At 49.1% G+C, this 26026-nt stretch overlaps 2 protein-coding genes across 3 annotated transcripts; one reads left to right on the top strand and one right to left on the bottom strand.

Annotated features, from left to right (window-relative positions):
* Positions 1–311: 311 nt before the first annotated feature.
* Positions 312–2616, bottom strand: IL31 (interleukin 31). Its single transcript, XM_027576972.2, has 3 exons — positions 2583–2616; positions 2281–2429; positions 312–680 (listed from the first exon to the last, which is right to left on the bottom strand). The coding sequence occupies exons 1-3, from the start codon at positions 2596–2598 to the stop codon at positions 312–314; spliced, it is 534 nt and encodes a 177-aa protein (XP_027432773.1). The 5' UTR covers positions 2599–2616.
* A 5790-nt stretch (positions 2617–8406) lies between these two features.
* On the top strand, positions 8407–26025 carry LRRC43 (leucine rich repeat containing 43). Of its 2 annotated transcripts, XM_027577372.2 has the most exons (13): positions 8407–8510; positions 9884–10141; positions 11195–11305; positions 12949–13088; positions 14813–15051; positions 15679–15866; positions 16457–16683; positions 18367–18508; positions 18664–18807; positions 18918–19103; positions 19340–19376; positions 19498–19542; positions 25869–26025. In XM_027577372.2, the coding sequence occupies exons 1-13, from the start codon at positions 8418–8420 to the stop codon at positions 25991–25993; spliced, it is 1935 nt and encodes a 644-aa protein (XP_027433173.2). In that variant the 5' UTR covers positions 8407–8417; the 3' UTR covers positions 25994–26025. The 2 variants fall into 2 exon arrangements, with proteins under 2 accessions (XP_027433173.2, XP_027433174.2); XM_027577373.2 differs by lacking the exon at positions 18664–18807.
* Position 26026: the final 1 nt, after the last annotated feature.

Genomic DNA, 26026 nt, shown 5'->3' with positions numbered 1-26026 from the left:
TATAATTTATTAAATAATTCCCGAAGGCTCCTTGAAGGAGCATTAAGAGCTCTCAATAAAATAAAACCAATAAATTAACATCGGCGCCTCGTCCTGTGTTCACAGAGGCGTAACGAGGATAAGATCTAAGTCTGCAGAGGAAAAACATTCTCTAAATACCAAGAGTGTTAACGGTGACATAACCTGAGATCTTTTCAAGTGAATTCACACATTTATACCTCAGTTCTCCCAAGACTGGCCCATCTGGGGATTTGTTGAGATTATTCATTGGAATAATTTACTTTGGCTGTCAGTCATGGTGTCTCAAGGTTTCATACGTCCGCCGTTCCAGAAGGAATAGGTTCAACCAGATGGCCTTGCATGACCTGCGGGGGTCCTGGGTTCAGTGATTTAAACACATGGCCCAGGCACGCCGAGAACTGTTGTAAAATCGCCAAGATGAAGCTTTTACTTTCAAAGGTATCTGCAGGCACAGAAACTTCTGTTTCTGGCTCGTGCTGAAATTTGAGTTTGTCGAGCTGTTCAATGATTTTATTGATAATGTTCTTATCTGATAATGGCCTGATCGCCCTGAAATAAGGCAGGATGGCTGAGCTGTTGATGCGTGGTGGTTGGGAGTCAGAGGTGAGACACGGCAGCAAGAAATGGTTGGATTCCGGCACCCCCATCTCTTTCTTCAGCTGTGGAATGAGGAGGAGAAATGGGTGAGCATTAGGTTTGCAATAACACCTAGAAGCCCCACCGCTAACATCTGAATGCTCCCTTTGTGATGGGTGGGGGGCAGGGCGCTTTCCCCTGCCATCTCTTGTAATAGGTGCCACAACCCTGTGAGGCAGTGATCATCACTATTTCCCTTCCCAGAAGAGACTAAAGCTCTGTTGGTTTGCGAAGCTGGCCCAAGATCAAGTGGCAGGCCCAGAATTCTAACCCATGTTAGCAGCAGTCCCAAAGACTATGCCAATAACCACGGCTCCATCCTGCCTCCACTGCCCATCTATCTGCCCAAGGCCTTCACAGCCCCCTGGGATCTTCTCTTAGCTGCTCAGGGCCTCAGAGAGCTGGGGAATAGGAGAGCATCTGGGTTTCCATCCTGCTTCTTATTCTTTGTGACTCTGTGTTAAAGCCAATGTATCCCCAGCTCATGTATGCATGTCAGGCAAGGCCTCCAAGGTGCCACAGAGAGTGTTTCCAAAATTACCATGGACTCCAGACCAGGGCCTCTCCTGTCCCTCTTCTTTCTTTTTTTTTTTTTTTAAAGATCTTATTTATTTATTTGTCAGAGAGAGAGAGAGACAGAAAGCGCACAAGTAGGGGGAGCAGCAGGCAGAGGGAGAAGCAGGCTCCCCGCGGAGCAGGGAGCCCGATGCGGGGACTCGATCCCAGGACCCTGGGATCATGACCTGAGCCGAAGGCAGACGCTTAACCGACTGAGCCACCCAGGCGCCCTCTCCTGTCCCTCTTCTTGAGGACTAAGAGCTTTTGGGTTCACCTGAAGTGCTAAGAACACCTCACCAGCCTGAACTGCCTGGTCACCTTGGCCGGTAACTAAGCATCTATAAAAACCAAGGCGAGGGTTTAAATGTCAGGGTGGAAGGGAAGGGCAAGGCCAATTTCATGAGTTGTTTCCAGGTTTTGGTTTTTATTTGTTTAATCAAAGGTGCCTACGAGGTTCTCTCTTGATCACAACTCTGAGAAAATGGGAGTATTCACATTTATTTAGCCTCAAACTTTCTTCCCAGTGGGGTTGGGCTCAGAAGAGCCTCTGGTAGAAGCAGTCTGGGTCCTAATTAAACAATGAAGTAGTATACAAACAGACACCCAATTTGTTAACTGCCCTTCTTTGCGGTAAGAAAGACTCTCTGTGACCCAGGTGAGGATTTTCACGTCCTGAGTTCACTGAGACCTCACTTACAGCTTAGGTTGACATTTGCTGCTCCCTAGCAGGCTCCTAAATGGTCAGGCAAGATGGCCCGTCTCTAGGGATGTGCTTCAGGCAGGAAAATCCACGTCATATTACTATGAACCAAATATGTTAGGGATCAACAGACCTACTAAAGCAAATCCTATAGTACATGAGAAGTTGTTGAATTTCAGGCTGTCTGGGCTAATCTCTGCCTCCGACCCTCATAAAAAGTCCATCGTAGCCTGTCTGATTGTTCCCGTCCCTTTCTGGGGTATCCACAGCCCTAGCTTCAGGTCTGAAAAGAGGAGGCTTCTTCTGGGGGCAAAAGAAGGCATTTTAAAGAAATGACTCAGAAAAGAAATCTGTAGTGCACTTACATAGTCTTCCAAAAGTCCCTTCGATAAAGGCTGTAATTCCAAGATGATTTTCCGCACATCACTCGGGTGTAGCTGATGGATGGGTGCCGTCTGGGAGGTCAGTGAAGTTCCCATGAAGCAGAGCAGGAACAGGGCAAACCTGGCAGGTCCTGGTGAAAGAAAACGATGCTGTGAGACACATGATCAGACACCCCCTGCCCACCCAGCTGCCACCACCGCTGGCTGAACCCCTCCGGAGTCTTCCCCTCTTTCTGAGGAGACAGGACCATGCTCACAAATGGGGCGGCGGGACCCGGTCGTACCTGCGTGGGAGAGCATGGTGAGTGCACGAAGACTGCTTCAACAACAGCTCCTGGAGTCAGATGTGCTCGCCATGGTCCTCGGGGGATATATAAAGGGCCAGATGTGGGGAAAAAGAATGATCAACGTCCCCCGCCCATGGCAAAATCATTGCTCAGCTTTTCTCCAGAAAACACTCAAAATTCTGCGGCCCAGGTTTGGGTGAAATCAGGGCTGGAAGGAAGCGCTGAGGTTACCCTCACGTTGGGCAGATGCCTGACTCAGTACAGACACACACAGGAAGGCACACACATCTTTGCCATTTCTTCTGGGAAAAAAGCTTATTGATTTGACTAGAAGAAAGTTCAAAGCCCAGATTTGACAGGCATAACTCCCCAGGAACAGGTGATTTACAGGAGTTAAGGGCCAGTGCCCCATAGGGAATTTCTGGGGAGGGTCACAGCGAGTGTGTGTAGGTGTCAGGTGGGCATGAGGTTTTCAAAATGTATTACCTTTGTAGATTTCTGAAGCATGCTCATGCCAGTGTGTGGGGATGGCCCTGATAACCACTGTGAATGTGGTGAGTCAAAGGCTCACTCGTCTCCACTCTGTTTGGCCTTGAACATCATTGGATTCTCCAGTGTGCCTGGCAACAGCAAGGCCTAGAACCAGAATCTGTGCTCCAGAGTGATTTGTTGAAGGCACTTATTCCTATTTTGAGTGCCAACGTTGACCAGGAACTCTTCTAGGGTCTTAGGATTGGTGGCAACGAAGTTAAACAAGGTCCCGGCCCTGATAAAGCTGGTGTTCTAGCAGGCAATGGGCAGGCAGTAAGAAACATGAATAAACAAGAAAGTGTAAGGCAATGATAAGAACTATGAAAATAAAACAACGTGATGGGATAGAGAGTGGTGGGTGAGATCCTTTAAGTCAGGTGATGAAGAATAGTTTCTCTGGGGAGATGTCTGCTGTGGGAAGATCTGGGGAAAGCGTGCTCCAAGCGTAGGGGACACTAGTGCAAAAGTGAGCTTGGTGTGGCCAAGAATGGCAGCTGCAGCAAAGTTAGAGAAGGGGAGGGTGGTAGGGAGGTGGGCAGAGGCCAGGTCACAGAGGACCTTCTGAGGCCATGATAAAGAACTTGGGTTTTATCCCAAGTATGACAAGGCACCGCCGGATGGCTATAGGGAAGGGAATGTAGAATCTGGTATACTTTAAGAAACGAGAGGGGACAGGCTGCTAAATGGAGAGTGGATTGTGTGAATCCAAGATGGAAGCAGAAGACCAGTTGGGAGATTATGTGGCTGTCAGGTAGAGATGATGGTGGATTGGACCAGGGTAGAGTGGGTGGGGATGGAGTCCACAGAACCGGCTGACGGACTTATGTGGATGGAAGAGGAATCAGGGATGACTCCTAGGATTTTGATGAAGCAACTGGATAGTTGATATGCAGAGAAGGAAAAGAAGTCTAGAGAGGGGAAACTGAGAATCCTGTCTGGAATGAGGTAAGTTCAAGATGCCTGTGAGTTAAGTTCAAGATACCCATTGGGCATCTCTTTGATGACAAGTTAGCCATTGGATAGGAATCAAGAGCACAGGCACAAGGTCAGGCTGGAGCCATCCACAGAACCCAAGATGCACAATGGAAAAGAGAGTTGGAAACCCCCTTTTACCCTTAAACCCAGGTCCCCCTCCAGCACCTGCTGTGTCTTTCCTCTTCTTATCCAAGCCTTTTGACAGAATGGTCTACACACACTTTTGCCTTACTTCCCAAACCACCACAATATGGTTTTACCCTAACAATTTAATAAAAATCCTCTAGCAAAGTCCACGGTAGGCAGAATTTTGCCCACATGACTTTCATCCTCTGATGTTTACTCCCATAATTTTATTACATTACAGGGACTTTGCAGATGTAATTAAGTTTATTAATCAGCTGACCTGAAGATAGGTTGTTTGCCAGGGGGGTCCAATGTAGTTACACAAACCCTTAGAAACAAAGAGGAAAGCAGAGAGACTCGAAGCATGAGAAAGACTCAGCTGGCATTGCTGGCTTGCAGAGGGAGGCGCCAGGTGGAAAGATGAGAAGAAAATGAATTTGGCCAAGAACCAGTGAGTTGGAGGAAGACCCTGACCCCAGGTGAGAACCACAGCCCCAGCTACTACTCTGACTTTAGCCTGGTGACACCCTGAGCAGAGAATCCAGTTACTCCACGCTGGACTTCTGACATACAGAAACTGTGGGACAGTAACTTTGTAGATTCAAACTGCTGAGTTTATGGTATTTGTTATGGCAGCAGCTGAGAACCAATTAGTCTCCAGTGGCCTCATGTTGCCAGCCTTACTGGGTTCTTCTCAGCCTTCATTTTGACCCCTCCATGACACACAGTAATGCCAAACACTTCCTCCTTCTTGAATACCTCTTTTTCCTCTTATTCTGTGACAATATTATCCTGACACATTTTGGCCCTCTGACAGTGCCTTCTCGGGCCAAATCATCTTCCTGCCTGGTCCTTTAATGGGCGTGTCTCCAAGGGCCCCACCCTTGATCCGTGGTCCTCACACTTTAATGTCTCCCTCTTTCAAGCTCCCGATCTAAATGTCCAACTGCCTAATGGACATGTCCACCTGAATGCCTTACCCTTGACATGTCTAAAGTCCAAGGATCTGAACCAGGGTAATAATGACTGTGGAGATGAATGGATGTGAATGGATTGGGGAAATCTGAAGGAGGCAAGATTCACAGGAGATGGTAGTTGATTGGTTATGGGGATGGTGGAGAGGGAGGAGGTGAGAACCGCTTCTGGGTTTGTGGTTTGGGCGACTGCACTGATGGGGATGCTACAAACAGAGAGGACCACAGGGCTCAGGTGAATGAAGAATTCAGTTTTGACATGGTGAGTTAGAAGTGTCATGGAACTCTCAGGTGAAGATGTACAGTGAGCCATTAGGCATTTGGATTTGCAGCTTGAAGGAAGGAACTAGAGATATGTGGCATCTTTGGGTACCATCTGTACATTGTGGTTGAGAAAACTGTAAGCCTACAAGAGGTAACCGATGAGAGACGTGAGGTAAGTGTGGAGGCCAGGGGTACACCTCTATTCACAGAACAGGGAGAAGAAGATGACAGTCTAAAATGCTGAGAAGGCATTCTTGAGAGGGAGAGAGATGCACTAGAAAAACCTGTCATGGAACAAGATGAAAAGTGGTTTTCAAGAAGGCGGATGTGATTAGCACCATCACAAGCCATGGAGAGGTCAAATAAGATAAAGGCTGAAGAGAGGTACTAAGTTTGGCAACATGAGGTCACTGGGAACTTTGCTAGAGGAGTTTGAATACTTATTTGGGTGTGGAAGCTATACTGTGGCGGTTTGGGAAGTGGGGTAAAAGTGCACGCAGACCACTCTGTCAAGAAGCTTGAATAAGAAGAGGAAAGAGACAGCAGTGGTTGGAGGGGCACTTGTGGTGGAAGGGGGTTCCCAGCTGTTTCTTCTGTTGTGCATTAGGTTCTGCAGACCACCCAGGGCGGACCTCGTCCCTGGGCTCTTGACTCCTGTCCAACTGTTAACCTGACATGGAATAGATGCCAATGGGCATCTTGAACTTAACTCATTCCAGACAGGACTCTTGGTTTCCCCTCTCCAGACTTCTTTTCCCTCACTGCATATCAACCACCCAGTTGTTTCATCAAATTCCCAGGAGTCATTCCTGATTCGTCTCTTTGATTTGTTTATATCACTCATAGATATTTATCTTATTCCTTAAAAGGATATGTGACTCTTTTTTTTTTTGTCTTATAACCCAGTTTTGGAGAATTTTTCTAATAATAGTAAAGGTGTTCTGACATAGGGCAGTCAAAAAGGATGATAGATGTCTACCACAGTGGATGTTTTCAGAAGAATCACATCAATAAATTGGACTTCCTCAAAGTTAAAAAGTTTGGTCTTCTAAAGACACTGTTTAGAGGATGAAAAGACAAGCGTAGACTGGGAGAAATATATTTGCAAATCACAATATGACAAGATATATAAAGAACACTAAAGCTCAATTTTATTAGGATTAGGCAATTGTTTCTTTAAAATGACACCAAAAGCACAAGCAACATAAGAAAAAATAGATAAATTACACTTCATTGAAATTAAAAACTTTTGTGGGTAAAAGGACACTATCAAGAAATTGAAAAGACAACCACAGAATGGGAGAAAATATTTGGAAATTATATGTAAAACGGGGCTGATATCCAGGATATATATGTAAAAAAAACTTTTAAAACTCAACAATTAAAAGACCAAAAAATTTTTTTAAATGACCAAAAGATTTGAATAGACATTTCTCCAAAGATATACAAATGGCCAAAAAGCACATGAAAAGTGCTCAATATTGTTATGAGTCAGGCATTCGCAGCTTCTGTGTTAAATGGTTTGGCAGTTCCTCAAAGTGTTAAACATAGAGTGACCATGTGACCCAGTTCATTCCTAGGTATCTACTCAAGAGAAATGAAAACATGTGTTGACATAAAGATATGTACAGGAATGTTGAAGGCAGCGTTATTCATAAGAGCCAAAAAGTGAAAAAGGCCAAATGTCCCCTAGCAGATGAATGGATAACAAAATGTGGTCTATCCATACTATGCAATATTACTCAGCCATAGCAAGGAATGAGTTGGGGCGCCTGGGTGGCTCAGTCGTTAGGTGTCTGCCTTCGGCTCAGGTCATGATCCCAGGGTCCTGGGATGGAGCCCTGGGTCGGCCTCCCTGCTCTTTGGGAAGCCTGCGTCTCCCTCTCCCACTCCCCCTGCTTGTGTTCCCTCTTTCACTGTGTCTCTCTCTGTCAAATAAATAAATAAAATCTTTAATAATAAAAAAAAGGAATGAGGTACTGATACATGCTACAACATGGATGAAGCTTGAAAACATTATGCTAAGTGAAAAAAGCCAGACACAAAAGAACAGATATCGTATGATTCCATTTAATATGAAATACTTAGAAGAAGCAAATCCATAGAGACAGAAAATCTATCAGTGGTTGCTAGGGGATGACCCAATGGGGGGATGGGGATTGACTGCCTAGTGTGTATGGGGTTTCCTTTGGGGTGAGGAAAAAGTTGAAAATCAGATAACAGTGATAGTTGCACTATGAATATAGTTGCATTGTGAATATACTAAAAATCACAGAATTGCGCATTTTAAACGGGTGAATTTTGGGGTTTGTAAATTGTGTCTCAATAAAGATGTTGCGTTTCCAAATTATAGGAACCAGAATCATTTTATCCCATTTATTTCTCAAACCTGTGCCCAGGAGCCCTTACTGTTTAGCCAGCAGTAGACTAGATGCTAGATGCCCTGAGAATGGAGAGATGAATGCGATTGCTTCAGGCTAAATGGGATCTTGGTGCTAAAATCACTGCAAATTATATTTGCAGTGATTAAAGCCCGTGACTCAGGGGTTAAAGAGATCCACATTGGAATCCACTGGTTAGAATCCTGAGATTGTTTGACCTTGGGCTCATTTCTCCTTTCTAGATCTGTCAAATGGGCATGATAATTGGCACTTTTTTCATACGAGAAGCGCTCGGCACCTACTAGGAGTTGCAGCCGTTACAGCTCCCCCCCCTCCCCTTCCCGGCTTTTTTACAGCTGCGAGCACAGATCGGTCAGAAGAGAAAACCCAGGTCGTCCCCGCCTGAGTCAAGGTCTCGGACTCCCGGTCGGAAAAGTCCGCAGACACCGGCTAGTCGTGGGGTTCGGGAGCGCCTGCGTGCCGCGCGCCCCGCGGGGAAGAGCACGCGCTCGGCACTGGCGCGCATGCGCGTGTGTCCCGGCGGTTGCCTAGCAACCGGCCAGGCAGGGTGTCGCGCGGCCATGGAGAAGCCGGGCGCGCCCCTGAGCGCCGCGGTCCGGGAGCACCTGAGACACTTGTGTCTGCGCGAATTCCCGTGCGGCACCGGCAGCTGGGTGCGGGCGCCGGCGGGCGGGGGGCGGCCCGACGAGGGACTCGGGGATCTGGGGGACGGACGGGACTGACCAGGGGCGGGTGGGGTGGGGCGGGGCCGAGGGGCCGCCAGCCGCAGGATGTGGCTGATCTGGAGAAGCCGGGGGATGGGGGTTGGACCTGGACATTTAGGGAGCGGGCTGACCTGGGGTGGGGGCTGGGACACTGCTGGGGCCGACGGGATGGCTCCGCCGCAGCGCCCCTCCCCCACCCCGTCTGTGGGCCTGACCCAGAGAGGAGGGCAGGACCCCCATCCTGAGCACATCAGGCTGACCTGGGGTAGGGCTTCTCAATCTGTTAAAGACACCAGGCCCCTTTTGGGGTGAAGAGCCTTTGCCTGGGCAAAGAGCTTCCTGACCTTCAGATGCCCCAGATCTCACATAGCGAGAGCCCCCAGGCCCAGGGCCACCCGGTCCTGAGCAGACCCTGTTCTGAGGCCTGCATAGGCTGGTGGGTCTGGGAGAAGGGGCTTCCTCCCTCCCTGTCTCCTTGTCTCTAAGGCCAGAAACACTTCCCTTCCAAGGCTTCTCCCTGGGGAGCAGGTGGTGGCTCAGGAGGGCTAGAGCAGTTGCGTCTCCCCCCACCCCCAATCAGCTAGGTGCTCCTGCTAGGGATGAGGAGCATGACAATGACAACCTGCCGCCCCTCAGATGTGCACAGGAGTATCTTGGGGGTCTGGAATGTTTCCCTCCCACTTGCTGAAAAGCTGGCGCCCCCCACACTGGTAAGGGGCTAAGGGGAGATCAGTGTTCCCATCTTCATAGAGGAGAACACTGAGACACCAATCAAGGAACTAATTCATTTGTTTGTTTCATCAACAAACTTTGTTGCACATCTCCTGTGTGTGCCTGGCATCCATGCAGAGCTTTGGGGTTTCACCGATGTCTCTCAGGAGTCTCCTGGAGGAAGGGCTGGGAGAAAGTCAACTCTGGGACTCATCGTTTCATCATCCACTGGCATCTCAATTCTAAACTCACCTTTCCAGCCTTGCCACTTCGTCCTCAAAGACCTTTCCTTGGTTAATACATCCCCCAGAGGGCCTTTCGCACCTCCTAGCTTCTAGCACATAAATCCTTCTGAAATGTTTGGTTGCTTTCACCTGCTTCTTCAAGGTTCCCAACTTGAGTGAACTCTTAAAGGCAGGAATGTAGTTCTCGGTCTGTAGTTCTATCCGTGGCTAATAGTCAGTCAAAATTATTGATTACTCACCGTCTAAACGTCTAAACTCTTTGTCCCTGATTGTCCTATCTTACGATCTGTTCTATTTGGGGAGTCTCGAATCCTTGCGAGGGGCTGAGTGACTGAGGAGCGAAATTCTCCACCTCTACCGCTGCAGAATAAGTCACGCTTTCTTCCTCGAACTTGGAGAACATGGAAGGAGCTGGTCCCCAGAGAGGAGGCCGTGAACCCTGGGGAGGAGACCGTGGAGGCCCTGCTGGGCCTGGTCCGCAGCCCCCACTCACCCTGGGCTCTGCTGGAGGGCTCCAGTGCAGAGGACCATTTTCTGAGAGAACTGGCCATCCAGAATCCCTTGATGCTCAAAGACACCTTCTTCTACTCCTACTTCAGGTCCCTACGGGTGGTGGACAAGCAGGTAAGAGCGGGAGTTGCTGCTGGGGAGGCCAGTCGCCTTACAGAACTGTACAGTCCTTAGTGGTGGGTCCTCAGTGTTAAGTGGGAGGAAGGATGGGAAGGTAGCTGTGCCCCCGCCGAACTGATTTCACCAGCCCCCCACCAAGCAGGGCCAGCTGCTCATTTGTTGGTGTCTTCTTTCTTCGCCCCCCGGGGCGGGGGGGGGCCATCCAGGTGTGTCTTGTATAGCTGACTTCTGGTGCACCCTGCAGTCGGCCCTCCTGGGTCCTAGAAGAGATGTTTAAAGTGTCTGTATTGGTTTTACTTAAACTGTGGGGACCCGGGGTTAGGGAGGGTTGGCATGGTGCCGTATTAGTTTCTGTTATGAAAAAACCTTCTTCGCTGCTACCAAATAACAGAGCCCCAAACTGCAACCTCAGCCTTCCTACCTTTCCTTCTCCTTCCCCAGAGAAACTGTGAACTTACACAGTACCAGGCATGAGGAGTGAGAGCCACTCCTACCAATGTCCTGGGACCTTCCCAGCGTCCGCTCTGAAAGTTTCATGTCCTAGGAACCCCTCAAACCTGGGCAGACTGGCACAGTCACCAGGAAGGGCCCTAATGTCTTTGAGGCCACAGACACCTGAAGATTCACAGATGGACCCCTGAACTTTGGGTCTGACCCTGCTGGGCGTCAGCTAGCAATTCCTTACAGCCTCAGGGTCCACAGTGGCCCAGGGGTAGACAGCAAAGAACATGGCATCCCTGCCCTTGGGAGCTCACAGTCCAACAGGGGACACAGGACACTGAGCTGGAAGTTGGACAACACCTCTGGGGGGCAGGGTGAGGGCAAAGAGGTGAGAGATCCCCTCTGGGGTCGAGGCGCAGGGATCCTGGTGGGAGGTGCAGGAGAGCCGTTCAGGAGGTCGGTGAGGGAGAGGACGGAGTTTGGCGTGTGCAACGTGACTCCCTCAGGAGGGGAAGGGGCTGTCGCTGTCCTCCTGTGGACCCCATTTCTGCTCCACAGCTGCCTCGCCCACGAGAGTGCCTAGCTTCCTGCCCGCTTCCCTTCCAGGTGAGCCTGGTGGATAAAGGTCTCCTGAAATTTCAGAAACTTGAAGAGTTGGTACTGAGTGCCAATCAAATCAAGGAGATCGATGCCATCAACCTGCCCCCAACCCTCAAGGTAAAGGAGCCCAGGCTCCCTGTAGCATCTTTGTGCTGGCGCAGCCCAGAGACCCTGCCCTTGCCTTGTCCTGCCACCCGACGCTTTAGCCAGTGTGGCTGTATGCCAAGGGTACCAGCCCCAGGCTTCAGAAGGGGAGGCCAGAGTCCTCAAAAAAGTAGAATTTCTGTGTGACCCAGCAATGCCATCTCTAGGCATATGACCCGGAGAATTGAAGGCGGGGACTGAGATTCTTGCAGCCAAAAGTGGGCCCCAAATGTCCATCAACAGATGAGTGGGTAAACAAAGTGTGGTCTCTCCATACCGTGGGATGTTGCTCAGTCAGAAAAGGAATGATTCATGCCACAGCATGGATGAAACTTGAAAACATGATGCTGAATGAAAGAGGCCAGACCCAAAAGGCCACACATTAGGTGATTCTGCTTGCACGAAATATCTAGGAGAGGCAAATCCACGGGGACCAGAAGCAGAGCAGAGGTTACTAGGGCAGGGGTGAGGGCGGTGGGGAGTCACTGCGGCACACGACGGGTACCCACTGTGATGGGCACAGAGTGTCCATCTGGGGTGATGAAAACTTTCAGAAATAGGAGTGATGATGTTGGCTGCATGATGATGGGACCCCACATAACGCCACTGAACTGTACACTTAACAAGTAGGGAAAATGGCAAATCATAAATATTTTGCCACAATAAAAGAAAAATCATTTTAAGAAAAGCTGGCCTGGGCTTTATTATGAGTTTTCTGCTGAACCAACCAAAATGGTCTCAATTTTATTTTATTTTATTTTTTTTAAATTTTTTTTTTAAGATTTTATTTATTTATTTGAGAGAGAGAGAGAACGAGAGATAGAAAGCACGAGAGGGAAGAGGGTCAGAGGGGGAAGCAGACTCCCTGCTGAGCAGGAAGCCCGATGCGGGACCCGATCCCGGGACTCCAGGATCATGACCTGAGCCGAAGGCAGTCGCTTAACCAACTGAGCCACCCAGGCGCCCAAAATGGTCTCAATTTTAAATTAAATGTGGAAATCCATAGATTTCGTGGCAGAAGGGACTCAGAACTATGGCTCAGTGCCAGGCCTAGGAAGAAACCAGGTGAGGCCTTGGAGCAGAAATCCAAGAATGCTCTGTTATCCTCCAGTGAGTCCTTACTCCAGCCAGGGGCCCTTTGGCTTTCCCAAAGACAGGCTGCCATGGGTTGGGCAGTTGCCAAAATGCTATGCCTGTCCCATCCACTCCACCACCCCCTCCCATGTGTCCTTCACAAAAGGAAAAGAAACTTTCCAACACCTGCTGCAGAAATATTTGTTCCCCATATTTTATTTTATTTTATTTTATTTTTTAATTTATTTTGAGAGAGTAAGTGAGAGAGAGCATGAGAGGGGAGAGGGAGAAGCAGGCTCCCGCTGAGCCAGGAGCACAATGCGGGGCTCGATCCCGGGACCCCAGGATCACGACCTGAGCCAAATGCAGACACTTAACCGACTGAGCCACCCAGGCGCCCCTTTTCCCCATATTTTAAAGGGAGCCCAGGTGGGCACAGGGCAACCGGATATGAGAACTTCCCCGTTCCACCTGCTGTTTCTCAGGGAGGAGGGAGGGAGGACAGATGGACTCACAGGCCCCGTTCTTTCTGCTCCTCCCAGGTGCTGGAGCTCTACGGCAACAAGATCAGCAGCCTGGAGTGTCTGTGCACTAACCCGCCCCCTTTTCTCCAGCACTTGGGGTTGGGTCACAACAAGCTTCTGGGCCCCTTGCAAAGTCTGTATGTCACCGCGGATCACTGGTAACTCGAGAGCCCGGGATGGAAAGAGAGAGAAGGGCTTAAGCCTTAGGTTTGGGTGGTGCCTTCAGCACTCAGCTTTGCTCTTTTCTATAACTACTGGTTGGCTGTCAGCCCCAGACCTAGGATTCATGTCTCTGACTGAATAAGCAAAACCTCCCACTGCAGCCCAGGGAAGGATTACAAGAGGTAGCGGGAGTGGGTCAGACCTTTCACTCTGAAGCTTTTAGAGTGGGGTTGCTGACATCGGAGTGGGCAACGGTCGGTTGTGGGGCTGTCTCATGCGGCATCCCTGGCCTCCACCCACTAGCTGCCAGGAGACCCCCACACCAGTTGTAACCACCCAAAGTCTGTAGACTCATGCCATGGCCAGAGTACCGTGTGTTCTGATTTTTTATTTGGAAAACATACTTCCTCTAAACCGAGGTAACCTGCTTCATGCCGGGTGTGAGTTTCATCAAAACACATAAGTGAAACCTCTGTCTTTCACTGCCTTGAAATTCACAAAGGAGGCTACCCTGCTCATGGATCGGTTTTGCTGATGTCTTCCCAGTCTTCTTTTTTTAAAGATTTTTTTTACTTACTTACTTATTTATTTATTTATTTATTTGACAGAGAGAGACACAGCGAGAGAGGGAACACAAGCAGGGGGAGTGGGAGGGGAAGAAGCAGGCTTCCCACAGAGCAGGGAGCCCGATGCGGGGATCGATCCAGGACCCTGGGATCATGACCTGAGCCAAAGGCAGACGCTTAACGACTGAGCCACCCAGGCGCCCCCCCACCCCCAGTCTTCTTGAAGGCTGACATTGGATAAGGTCCATGGGCTGACCTCATGAGATGTGTTTCTCGTGTGTTTCCCGTTGACTGGCTAGCCAGCCTCACATCACGGGCTGCCTGGGGCTGGGAAAGCAGGGCAGGAGGGGAGGGGAGGTGCCCAAGTTCAGTCCGCTGGGGACCGGAGGGTATGATGTGCTGATGACGTGCCCCTTGCGTTCTTGCAGCTGTATCAGAGCTGGTACCAGTTTGCTCTGTGCAGTGGGGAGAGCACCCGTGCCTCCCTTCCTGGCCCTTTCCTCCAGACTGGGATGGAGGGCACGTCCTTTGTCCTCACTGGCATGTTCTTCACTCATGTGCCCCCAAGACATGAATCACAGGGCTTCCTATGACCATGAGCCAGTGGGGCCTTTGGAAGGCGTCCTCCAGCTTCTGGACCCCTCAAGTTTCACGCACCCTCTTCCCAGGTCCCCATATTTACTGGCCCCTCTTACCCTACCCACGGCTCCTCCCCACGTGGCTTCCTTCTGTCTTCCTTGCCACTGTCAGTCTTTGTTGAGAACCTTCTAGATGCACAATGCTGTATCAGGCTCTATGGGCGGTACCAAGAGTTGAACTGAGAAGAAGAGATCTGTGTAAATGGAAGTCATTGCAGGCAGGAAGTGGCCAGGGCCATCTCTATGTCACACTGAGGATGGCAGTGTCATGGGGAAGGGGGCAGTACAACCAAGAGGGCTTCTCAACAGGGGGGCAAACTTGAGTCAAGGGCAGCTAACTTGGGAGTCGGGAGTGGGGCTCCTATCCCGCCCTCAGCACGGGCCTGCTGTCTGTCCTGGACATGGGGTGCTGGGGGGTGTTGAGCAGGGCGGGCCCGGTGTGTGACCACAGCTGCCTGTCCCCATCCCCACGCTCACCCTGCCTCTGACTCCTGGATGGCCCTGCTCCCCTTCGAGGCCCAACCTCGTCTCTCTGGACCTGAGCTTCAACGACCTGACGGACCTGCAGGGCATGATCGCCAGCCTCAGCACCCTCCCACACCTGCGGCTGCTCGTGCTGCAAGGGAACCCCCTGGCCCTGGTGCCCTACTACCGAGGCTTCACCATCGACAGCCTGTCTGGGCTCTGCGTGCTGGACGACATCACCGTGTCTCCCAGTGAGAAGCATCAGTTCCGGGGGCTCAGCCACAGTGGGGGTGAGGGAGCGGATGGGCAAGTGGGGAGGGGCTGGCGTCTGACCCCCCCAAGCCTCTGCTCACCGGCCCACCATCGAACTGGGTGGCCTGTCCCGGCAGCTCCCCAGTTAGTCAGGGGTAGCTTACCTTCTTGGTCACAGTTCTCTCCCAGATTTTTGATCCCTGTAATTGGGATTTGGGGGCAGAAGTGGTAAGGAGGCTGAGACCATCCTAGGCCAACAGGAAACATTCTTTCATCAATTTCTTTACTTTTGTGATGGTTTGAGATCACCCCCTGGTGGCCCATGCCACAAGCTGCATCAGAGCCTTCTCAAGGTCGGGGTGATGGAGCATTGGTAATCAGAGCTTCCTGTATACCAAGCTGTGCTAAGGTAACATCGATTCTTCATCTGTAAGCATCCTGCAAAGGCAGCTACTATCATTCACATTATATACAAATCCGGAAAACCCGCTTAAGGGCGGTATCTTACCAAAAAGGGACTTACTCCAAATCACTGTGTTTGAACTTTGCAGAACTGGGATTTGAACCCAAGTCTGCGAACTTCGAGGCTCAGCCCCGCCTGCAGGGAACCAGCTGGGCCTGCCCTCCCCTGCTGTCCCCCTCACTTCTGCCCCCTCCCCTTGCAGACCTCTTGGCCCGTGAGGCCCAACTCGTGGTGACTATTGGAAATGTCAAGGGCGTTCTGGACACCTCTATCCTGGACCCGGAGCCGGGGCCTCAAGGCCCTTTTATCACTTACAGCTACTACGTGACCTACGATTTTGTGGAAGACGAAGAAGGAGAAGGAAGTGATTACGGTGGCGTGCTGGCTGAGGTTTGTGCCCCGCGGGCTGCTCCCGGGAGCTGGGGCGCATGCGCTGTACTCCCCCAGGGTCTCCTGTGCAGGCAGAACCGCTTCTTGGGGCCCAGAAAAACCCCTTTACTTGGAGCTTTCTGGTTCACACCCTACTCTGAGAAGGGAAGCGGCTCTATTCAGCCCCTTTCTTGCAGCTCCAGTTACTCACCTGTGTTCACCTCCTTCCTTTGCCCTTGAAATCCGAGCAAACGGCCTCACAAGAGAGCAACATTTACAACCAGCTGGTTGCTCCCCACCCCATGCTTCTCCCCTCCTCTTCCATCGCCCTTCTCATTGAAAGCAGACCCGAGGGTATCATCCAACCAGGAGAGATGGGGGACACCCTAACTCCTGCAGAAATTGTCACTGTTCTTACTCCTATCATAGACCTCTCAGAAGGGCCAAGATGGGCTTTTTTTTTTTTTTTTTAAACTTCCTGCCCAAGCCCGTGTGTTGGTTGATGCTTCGAGTTCACCGCGGCACGGGCGCCTGTTCACGCACATGCGCGCTGCGCGCGAGGAGAACCCTGCGCACAGCGCCCGGCGCGGGTGTCTGGCTCTCTCCCGCAGATCGTCAAGCCGTCGCCCGGCATGGAAGAGCTGGGCGAGGACATTCCCGAAGAGGTCTTCGAGGAGGCTGAAGACTCGCTAGAGTCCGGGCTGTCCACCCAGTCGGGAGAGCTGGAGGGTTCGGTGGCCTCGGGCGGGTCGGGGCCCTTGCCCAGGGTGACCGACTCCCCCGAGGAGCTGGCCAAGTTGCGGCCGCGAATAGATCCCCGGCTCTGCCCCTCCCCAGGGTAAGGACGGAGGCCAAGCGGGAGCAGGGCCTGGGTGCCCGGGGGACCCTCTGGGCCGGTGGCCGCGCAGGTGCGGCTGGGTTCAGTGGTCGAGGCCCCGGGAGCACCCCCTCACCAGAGCGCAGCTGCGCCTTCTTTCCCTGCACGCTCAGGTGTTCTGAATGCTGGGCTTTCGTTAGTCACCGCAGAGGTGAGAGAGGGACAGCCCTTTCCCTCCGTCCTCAGAGTTGAAAAGCTCCTTGGTTTAACTTTTTAATTCTTCTGGAGTTTATTCTGGCGTCTGACACGTGGTGTGGATCTCGCAGCCTGAGCAGCAGGTGCTTTCTCACCCTCCGAAGGCCCACTTCCCGGGCCTCGTGCCTATCACATGTTGTGTCTTATTTGACAAAGAATCTTTCTCGATGATGAAGAATTTTACAAGAATTTAGAGTCACTTCTCATTGAGTCTTGAAGCTCCGTTAACTGATTTGTTAACACATTTCAAAACAGGGAGCCTGGTTTGGGTTTATTTTATTTTTTTTGCAAATTCCTGCTATCAGCTGGTGTTGTCACTTGATTCTTCTGACGGCCAGAGCCCCGAAAACAGAATTTGCGACTGAGTTCTAATGAACTGAGCTTTCGCCCCACACAGATTTTGCTGCCGATGCCCTCAAGGAACTGGGAAAGCGAGTTTCTCTTGAAGCTAAATTGTTATTTTTTTTTTAAATTATTTAACCTCCACTGAGGGTAAATGATACAGGCTTGTGGAGACTCTGAGGGGGCTGCTGTGGGCCCCTGTGCTGAGTTCCCGTGGGTGACAGAACGAGGGAGGCGGCTACCCCAGCTGTCAGAAGAGGGGGAGCCCCCAGCCAGCCCCGAGCCAGGCTCCCTGGTCAACCCCAGCCTTGTGGTGCTGGTCACTGTGGTTGTTGTTGTGGAGTTTTTGGAAATAGTAACCACACAATAAAACCACAAATGATTCTGCCTTAAAAAATATGTCGATTAGAAAATAAAAATCTCTCCTCCTGCATCTGTCGAACTCATCCCATAGAATGAATTACTCTTTTATTTATTTATCTACTTTAAGTAGGCTCTACGCCCAATGTAAGGCTTGAACTCAGGACCCCCAAGATCAAGAGCTGCATCCTCTGCTGACTGAGCCGGCCAGGCGCCCCAGAATGAATTACTCTGAATAGCTTTGTGCATGTAGTTCCCTGTTTCTTCTTACACAGTCATATATACAAACGTATATACTCCTGTAATTTTTTTTCTCAAAAAATGAACTCATATTCTGTGTCTCAGTTCGAAATGTGCGGATTCTGCATGTGGCTGTGGACACACAGACCTGTTCTATTATTTTATTAAAAAATAAATGATTCAAACGTAACCCACATATCCGGAAGTATCCACCTTACAGCCAAATGACGAGGGCCCCCAGGCAACCACTGCCCTTGACAAGAAACAACATACCAGAACCTCCGAAGACTCCTTAGGCCCCTCCCTCCTTCTTGAGGGTCACTGTCAACTCAACTAACACCGTGAACTCGTGAGCCTCTCTTCGACCTTTCTGTAAATGGCATCGGGCAGTAATCCTGTGTGGCCACGCTGTGCGCACGGCTCCTCACAGGCCTCGCCCTGGTCCCTGGCCACGGCCTCCCGGGTGACGGCCCCCTGTCTTCCTCTGCCCCGCCCCCCCCCCCCCAGGACAGTTCTCTTCAGCACCGTCCGCAAGCCCTGGACTGATGTCATCCCCTGCAACTACAAGATGCAGCACATGCTCAGGGACCTGGTGCCCCTCAAGGCCTTCCTGCTGGCGGGGACCACCGTGACCATCGTGGAGGAGAAGGTGGGTGACCAGGGGTCCCATCTTCCGGGCTCCAGTCAGGGCATCACTGGGGGCCCTGCTGCCTTGTTGGCGAGGCCTCAGCGCCTTTCCAGCAAGATCCCAGCCAGCCCCCAGCCGGGCCTGCCGTCACTCGCGGCCACCTCGCCGTCCCCTAGACTCTCTCCTGGCCTCTGGTGCCTCTGCCTGTCGACACTGTGTTGCCTGACAAGAAAGCAAAAGGGGAGAAGGACAAGAAGGGGAAGAAGGACAAAGAGAAGAAGGGGAAGGACGGGAAAGGGGAGAAAGAGACGGCGCCCAAGGTACCGGCTGGGCTGGGCTGCCAGGTGCCCCGGGCGGTCGTGGCGGCGGGGGGCGCTCTGGGCCCCGTCCCTGCCGGGGCCACATCCACTCTCCGCTCCTCTCCCCACAGGAGCAGAAGGCGGCCAAGAAGAAGGAGCTTCCTAAGGAGCTCCGCCAGGACCCGCCCATCCTGCGGGTGCTGGGCAGCGGCTTCGTGGCCCTGGAGCCCCTGCTGGTCGGGGAGCCACTGGTGTCCGAAGTGTGCAACTTCGGGGTGATCCGCACCCTGGAAACTGACAGGCTGACCTTTCTCAGGGTACGGCGGGGAGGGCCTCTCCTTCGGCCATGTGCTGCCCAGCTCCCAGCTTTATGGGCCCCGCGCCGTGGGCAGCCTTCTCAGGTGCGAGGAGCCCGGCCAGTGGGCAGGTCAGGCCCGCTCCTCCCTGGGAGACCTGCCCCCTTTTCCTGGGCCCCTGGCGGGACCTGCAGCTACCCCTGCCCCAGTGTCCCCCAACTCCAGTAAGCCTCTCTTGTCCTGGTTCTTTCTCTCAGGACGCAAAGAAGAACAAGAACAAGAAAGCTAAAAAGGGTAAGAGCTAATGATGGTAACCGAGAGCGGGGAACGTTCCTGAGGACCTTCGTCTGTTCCCACTGCGATAACAAGCCACAGCCTGGGGGGCTTATAAACAACAGACATTTACTTCTCGCAGCTCCGGAGGCTGGGAAGTCCAAGACCAAGGTGGCAGCGTCGTTAGGTAAGGGCCCTCTTCCTGGCTCGTAGCCAGCCCCTTCTTGCTGCGTCCTCTGGAGCTTCTTTTGTAAGGATACTAATCCCACTCATGAGGCTCTACCCTCACGACCTCGTCACCTTCCAAGGCCCCATCCCCTAATACTATCACTTCTGGGGGTTAGGATTTCAACGTGTAAATTTTGCAGGGACACAAACATTCAGACCGTAGCAGGACCTGGGGAAGGATCAGCCTGATTTGGGACCAAAGAAATGGAAGGACAGAGAATCCTGTCTTCTGGGCAGCGGGAAGGCGATGCCCACCCTACGGACCCAACCCTCCCTCTTTCCTGCATCCCTGAGACAAGAGCAGCTGCTGCAGGTCATGCTAAGGGCAGGAGAGGCAGCCTGGGGTAGGAGGCAGGTGAGGCGGGAGAGGGGGCTGAGTTGGGCCCGGCCCAGGGTCCTTCTGGCCCAGCAGTCTGGTGCCTGTTTCAGGTCACTGGTCCTATTTGCCCAACGAGGAGTCTGGGCTTGTTCTGTGAACAGGGGGCAGTCACTGGAGTGTCTGCAATAGGTCAGCTTTAGATCTGAGCTGTAGAAAGAACTGGCTGGCTTGGAAGGAGCGATAGGAGACAGGGGACCGGCTGGGAGGCTGCTGCTAAGTGTTAAGACCAGGTCGAGGCAACACTGTTCCCGACAGCCGGAAAGTGCAAACGGCCCAAGGCCCATCAGTGGATGAATGCCTGGATGTGGCATTTCCACACAACGGGGATTCCTCGGCAGCTAAAAAGGAACAAAGCGCGACATGTGTATAGCCTGAGGAGCCTTGAAAACATGATGGCGAGGAAAGAAGCCAGTCACAGAAGGCCACATAGTGTTTGAACAACGTATAGGCAAGAAGGGCTAAGGGCCTGACGTGGAAATGGACGGCAGAGGTGGTGTGCAGGGGACAGGTCTGACAGTGACTGGGGGTCAGGGCGGGCAGGAGAGGCTTCTGCCCGGGGCCTGCAAAGCTGCATCCGGGGCTGGGCTTGGTTTTGCACCTGTGAAGTTGAAGTGTATGGAGCATCCAAGAAGCCTTTCCCTCTCTTGCCCCTTGTCTCCTGATGCCTTCTCCATCTCCTCTGCCACCACCCCAGACAACCACCATTGCCACCTTGCTGCACCTCCTTCCTCCCACATGGCCACTCTGTAGGCTCCCCCGCGGCAGCCAGGGCGATCATGTTTGCAAGTCCGGCTGAGTCACTCCCCTGTTGGAATTTCTTCCATGACTTCCTACTGGCTGCATCACAAAATCCAGATTTCCATGTTCTATAAGCCCCCGAGAGTTCTGCTTGGCATACTTTATCCGCTACTGTTTACTCAGCTACTCCATCTGCCAGATCTCAGCTTTAGTTGCCTTCTTCAGGGAAGCTGATCCTCTGGATTAGGGTGGGCTCCCTTGTTTTCTTCATAGCATTCGGTGGGTTTTGGTTTTTTGTTTCGTTTTGTTTTGTTTTTAAGGGATTTTATTTATTTGTCAGAGAGAGAGAGAGCACAAGAAGGGGGAGCAGCAGGTAGAGGGAGAAGCAGTCTCCCCACGGAGCAAGGAGCCCTATGAGGGACTTGATCTCAGGACCCTGGTATCATGACCTGAGCTGAAGGCAGATGCCTAACCAACTGAGCCACCCAGGCGTCCTGAATCCAGTGTTTTCATCTATAGTACTCAGCACCGTGCAAACTATAGAGATATGAATCCATGTAATTGTTTTATTTTTATTTTGTCCACTACACTGAAACTACAAGTGTGTGTGGGGGGCGCTGCCCCTGCATTCTTTAAAGTCATACAATCCCCAGTCCCCAGCATAGTAGGCTCATAGTAGGCCATCAGCATTGATTGAATGAATGAATCAGCTTATAGATGGTATTTAAAACCACGAAAATATGTGTGCTTATGTTGACAGAGAAAAGGATTGAGCCCAGTACCCTGGGGTACTCTACAAATTTTGAGCAGGAAGGGACAAGACCTGGAAGGATCACATTTAACCATGTCCTAAAGCAAAATTCAAAGATATCGTAAGGAATACAAAAATAGCACGCAAGGTGGGGCACCTGGGTAGCTCAGTCTGTTAAGCATCAGACTCTTGATTTCAGCTCCGGTCATGATCTCGGGGTCGTGAGATCAAGCCCCACGTTGGGCTCTGTGCTTAGCATGAAGTCTGCTCGAGAGTCTCCTCTCCCTTTCCCTCTGCCCCTCCCCCCACTCGCACGCACTCCCTCTCTCCAAAATAAATAAAATCTTTAAAAAAAAAATAGCACCTGGGGCACCTGGTGGCTCAGTTGGTTTAAGTGACTGCCTTCGGCTCAGGTCATGATCCTTGAGTCCTGGGATCGAGTCCCACATCGGGCTCCCTGCTCAGCGGGGAGTCTGCTTCTCCCTCTGACCCTCTTCCCTCTCATGCTCTCTATCTCTCATTCTCTCTCTCTCAAATAAATAAATAAAATCTTAAAAAAAATAGCACCCAAAGTAAAATTCACATATGCCATCCAATAAAAAAAAAAATCAGACATGCAAAAAAAAAGCAGAAAATTTAATATATAATGAGAATTTATCAATCATAACTGACTCAGAAATGACATACATGTTAGAATTAGTAGACAAGGACATTAAAGCAATTATTATAATTATATTCCATATATCTAAGAAGCTAAAGGAAAGATGGTGGTATGTAGGACTATAAGCCAAACTTTTGGGATGAAAACTACCATGTCACATTAAAAATACATTTACTGGGATTAATGGCATATTAGACAATTTAGAAAAAAAGATTAGTAAACTGGAAGCAGTAGAGACTATCCACAATTAAAGTCAGAAAAATGGCTGGAAAAAATGAACAGAGCATCGGTGAATTTTGAGACAAATTCAAAGGAACTGATGTCCATATAGTTGGAGTCCCCAAAGGACAGTGGGGGTAGGCAGAGAGAATATCTGAAGAAGTAATTGCTGAAACATTTCCAAGTTAGATGAAAATGGTAAATAAACCAATCCAAAAAGTTCAGTGAACTCAGAACACAAGAAGCATGAAGAAAACTGAACTAAGCTAGATAATAATAAAACGGCTTAAAATCAGTGATAAAGACAGAGGAACGAAGATAAAGATGACAGCAGTCTTATCATCAGGAAAATGCCAAATAGAAGACAGTGAAAGACTTCTTAAACCCTCAAAGAAAAATAACTATCAACTTAAAATTCTTTACCTAACAAAAATATCTTCCAAAAACAGAAGTGAACTGAACACTTTTCTAGACATACACATGCTGAAAGAATGTATCACCAGCGTACTTGTATTACAAGAAATGTTCAAAGAAGTCCTTTAAGCAGAAGAAAATACTAGATGGATCTGGGTCTGCACAAAGAAATCAAGAACACTGGAAATGGTAACTGTGGTTAAATATTAAGACTCCTTTCTTATTATTTAAGTATGTTTAAATGATTGTTAAGTGTTTAATGAAAAAATATATTGCAGTGGTTATAATACCAGTAGAATGTATAACAATAGCAAAAAGGCTAGGGTTGGGAGTAAGGAAAGAAATGGAAGCGTATCACTGTAAGGTTCCTATTTCTATGTGAAGTGGTATAATATCACTTGAAGCCAGACTGCAGTAAGTTAAAGATATTTATTATAAACGCTAAAGTAACCACTAAAATGATACAACAAAAAGTTCTAGCTAATAAGCCAACAAAGGAAAGAAAAGAGGGATCATAAAGATATTCAGTTAATCTAAAAGGGGGTGGAAACAAAAAGAAACAGAACATGTGAGATAAATAGAAAACAAATAATAAGATGGTAGACTTAAACCCAATCATATCAATAATCACATTAAATGTAAATGGTCTAAACACCCAATTAAAAGGCAGAGATGTTCGGATTGGATAAAAAAGTAAGACCCAACCACATGCTGCTTACCAGAAATCCACTTTAGATATAAAGATACAAAAATATTAAGAAATGGAGAAATATATTCATGCTTACACTAATAAAAAAAGGAGCAACTATTAATATCAGACAAAATAGACTTCGGAGAAAGAATATTACCAGAAATAAAGAGGGTCATTTCATAATAATAAAGGAGCCAAGAGGATTTAACAATCCTAAGAATGTATGCACCTAATAATCAAGCTTCAAAATACATGGGGAAAAAAAAACTGATAGAACTACAAGGAGAAATAGGCAAATACAAAATTATATTCAGAGATTTCAATACACCTCCCTAAGTAATTGATAGGACACATAGAAAATCAGTAAGGATGTAGGAGACTTGAATCACATTGCCAATCAATTTGAGGTAACTGACATCTATAGAATACCTCACCCAATAACATGAAAATACACATTCTTTAAGTGCACACAGAACCAAGATATTCCATAATCTGGGCCATAAATAAAATCTAAGTTTAAAACAATTCAAGACATACAAAGTACCCTATCTTCTATGACCATAGTGGAATTAAATTAGAAATCAGTAACAAAGATATTTGCAAAATCTCCCAATTTTTAGAAACTAAATAACACACATCTAAATATCCCATGGACCAAGAAGAAATCAAAAGGGAAATTTAGAAAGTATTTTGAATTGAATGAAAATAAAAATATAAACTGTCAAAAATAGTAAAACTTAAGTAAGCCAGTATTCATAGAGAAATTTATAGCACTAAATGCCTATATTAGAAAAGTTTCTGGGTTGCCTGAGTGGCTCAGTTATTTAAGCATCTGCCTTCAGCTCAGGTCATGATCTGGGGTCCTGGGATCGAGCCCCATATTGGGCTCCCTGCTCAGTAGGGAGTCTGCTTCTCGCTCTCCCTTTCCCTCTGCCCCTCCACCCCACTCATGCTCTCTCTTGCTCTCTCACAAATAAATAAATTTTTAAAGAAAAGAAAAGCTTCTAAAACTAAATTTCACAGGGCTGTAGGATACAGGGTCAGTATTCAAGAAATTAAGTGTATTTCCATATACTAGCAATGAACAATCATAGTGAATTTTTACAATGGCATTGAAAAATATGAAATAGGGATAAATCTGACTAAGGTTGCGGAAGTCTTGTATTCTGAAAACTACAAAACGTCGCCAAGAGAAATCAAAGACTTAAATAAATGGTGGGATAAATATGTACACGGATAGGGAATTCAGTATTGTTAAGATGTTGGTTTTCCTCAAATTGATCTATAATTCAACCTAATCTCAATCATAATTCTAGGGGAATTTTTTTTCTCGTAGAAATCAGTAAGTTGATTCCTAACTTAATATGGAAATTTAAAGGACCTGGAAGAGCCAAAAGAGCTTTGAAAAAGAACAAAGGACATACACTGCTGGACTTCAGCACCCATTCAAATACGGACATCTGATTTATGATCAAGCCACAGGGTTAGGATGGTCTCAAATTTTTTTTACACTTTTGCAAATCTTTTTATTGTCTGGCTTAATTGACAGTTGCATTGGAATAGCTGCCTCTGCTGTTAATCTCTTGTGTTGCAGTGTTTGAAGTGTATGAAGAAAATCCAATCTCATATGGACATGTAACTGGAAAAGGGAATATGTTAAAATAGGTTTTCAAATAACTGGGTATTTTTCTTTGATATTATGTCAAATTTGACAACTAGTAGTTTTTTAAAGGCTGTTACAGAGTGAAAACAATCTATGTGAATGCATTTTTTCGTAGTCAGTTATGTTAAAATCCATTGGTCTACATTGCCTTTTTTTTTTACATTGCGTTTTGAAGGGCTATTTTAACTCATGCACAATTTGTAACATCAGGCATTTGGTTATTTGTAAAATACTGGTTCGCTGAGTTATGCAGATCTTCCAACTGTTGACACATTTCATTATACATTCCAAAAATCACATTCTTTATCAGCACCCATATCATCAGAAGAGTCTTTGAGTATTGGGAAACTGTTAGGTTCATGGTGGCAGATACAGTGTTTCAAAACTCTAATTTCTACTTGAAAGCTCAGAGGTTATAAATTTATCAAAATGCTTTCCGTTGTTTTCCCTGAAATGCCAGACTTCATTCTCTTTTTAGAAAATAACCTGCCAAACATTCACGTCTGAATAACCGCGGTTTGTCAGCGTCCTTTCAAGTGAAGACGGTGCTCCAAGACACAAGCAGCGGGTTCAGCTTGCAGCTCAACACAGCTGCGCCTTGTTCAGGGATTTGATTAGATGCGATTTAACTGTGTTCCTCCCGACGGTTAAGACCCGAGGGTGGAATCTCGGCCTCCCAAAGCGCGCTCCCCCTGGAGCCCGTCCAGGGCGGCCGAGAAGCAGCCCGCTCGTCTCTCGGGACTCACATACTCGTGTTTTTATTTCTCAGAAAAAAAATCTGCGGCTCCAACGTACGACAGCGACTACCAGCCCCAGCCGCTGACGGTGGAGGTGCAGATCCAGCTGAACCAGTACCGCTCGGCCGAGGAGGCGCTCCGGGAGATCGCCCTGTAGGGCGCCGGATTAAAGGCTCTTCCGACGACCGCG

This window comes from Zalophus californianus, chromosome 14, assembly GCF_009762305.2.
Source record: "Zalophus californianus isolate mZalCal1 chromosome 14, mZalCal1.pri.v2, whole genome shotgun sequence".
Classification (NCBI taxonomy): domain Eukaryota; kingdom Metazoa; phylum Chordata; class Mammalia; order Carnivora; family Otariidae; genus Zalophus; species Zalophus californianus.
This window is presented reverse-complemented; position numbering and strand designations above follow the sequence as displayed.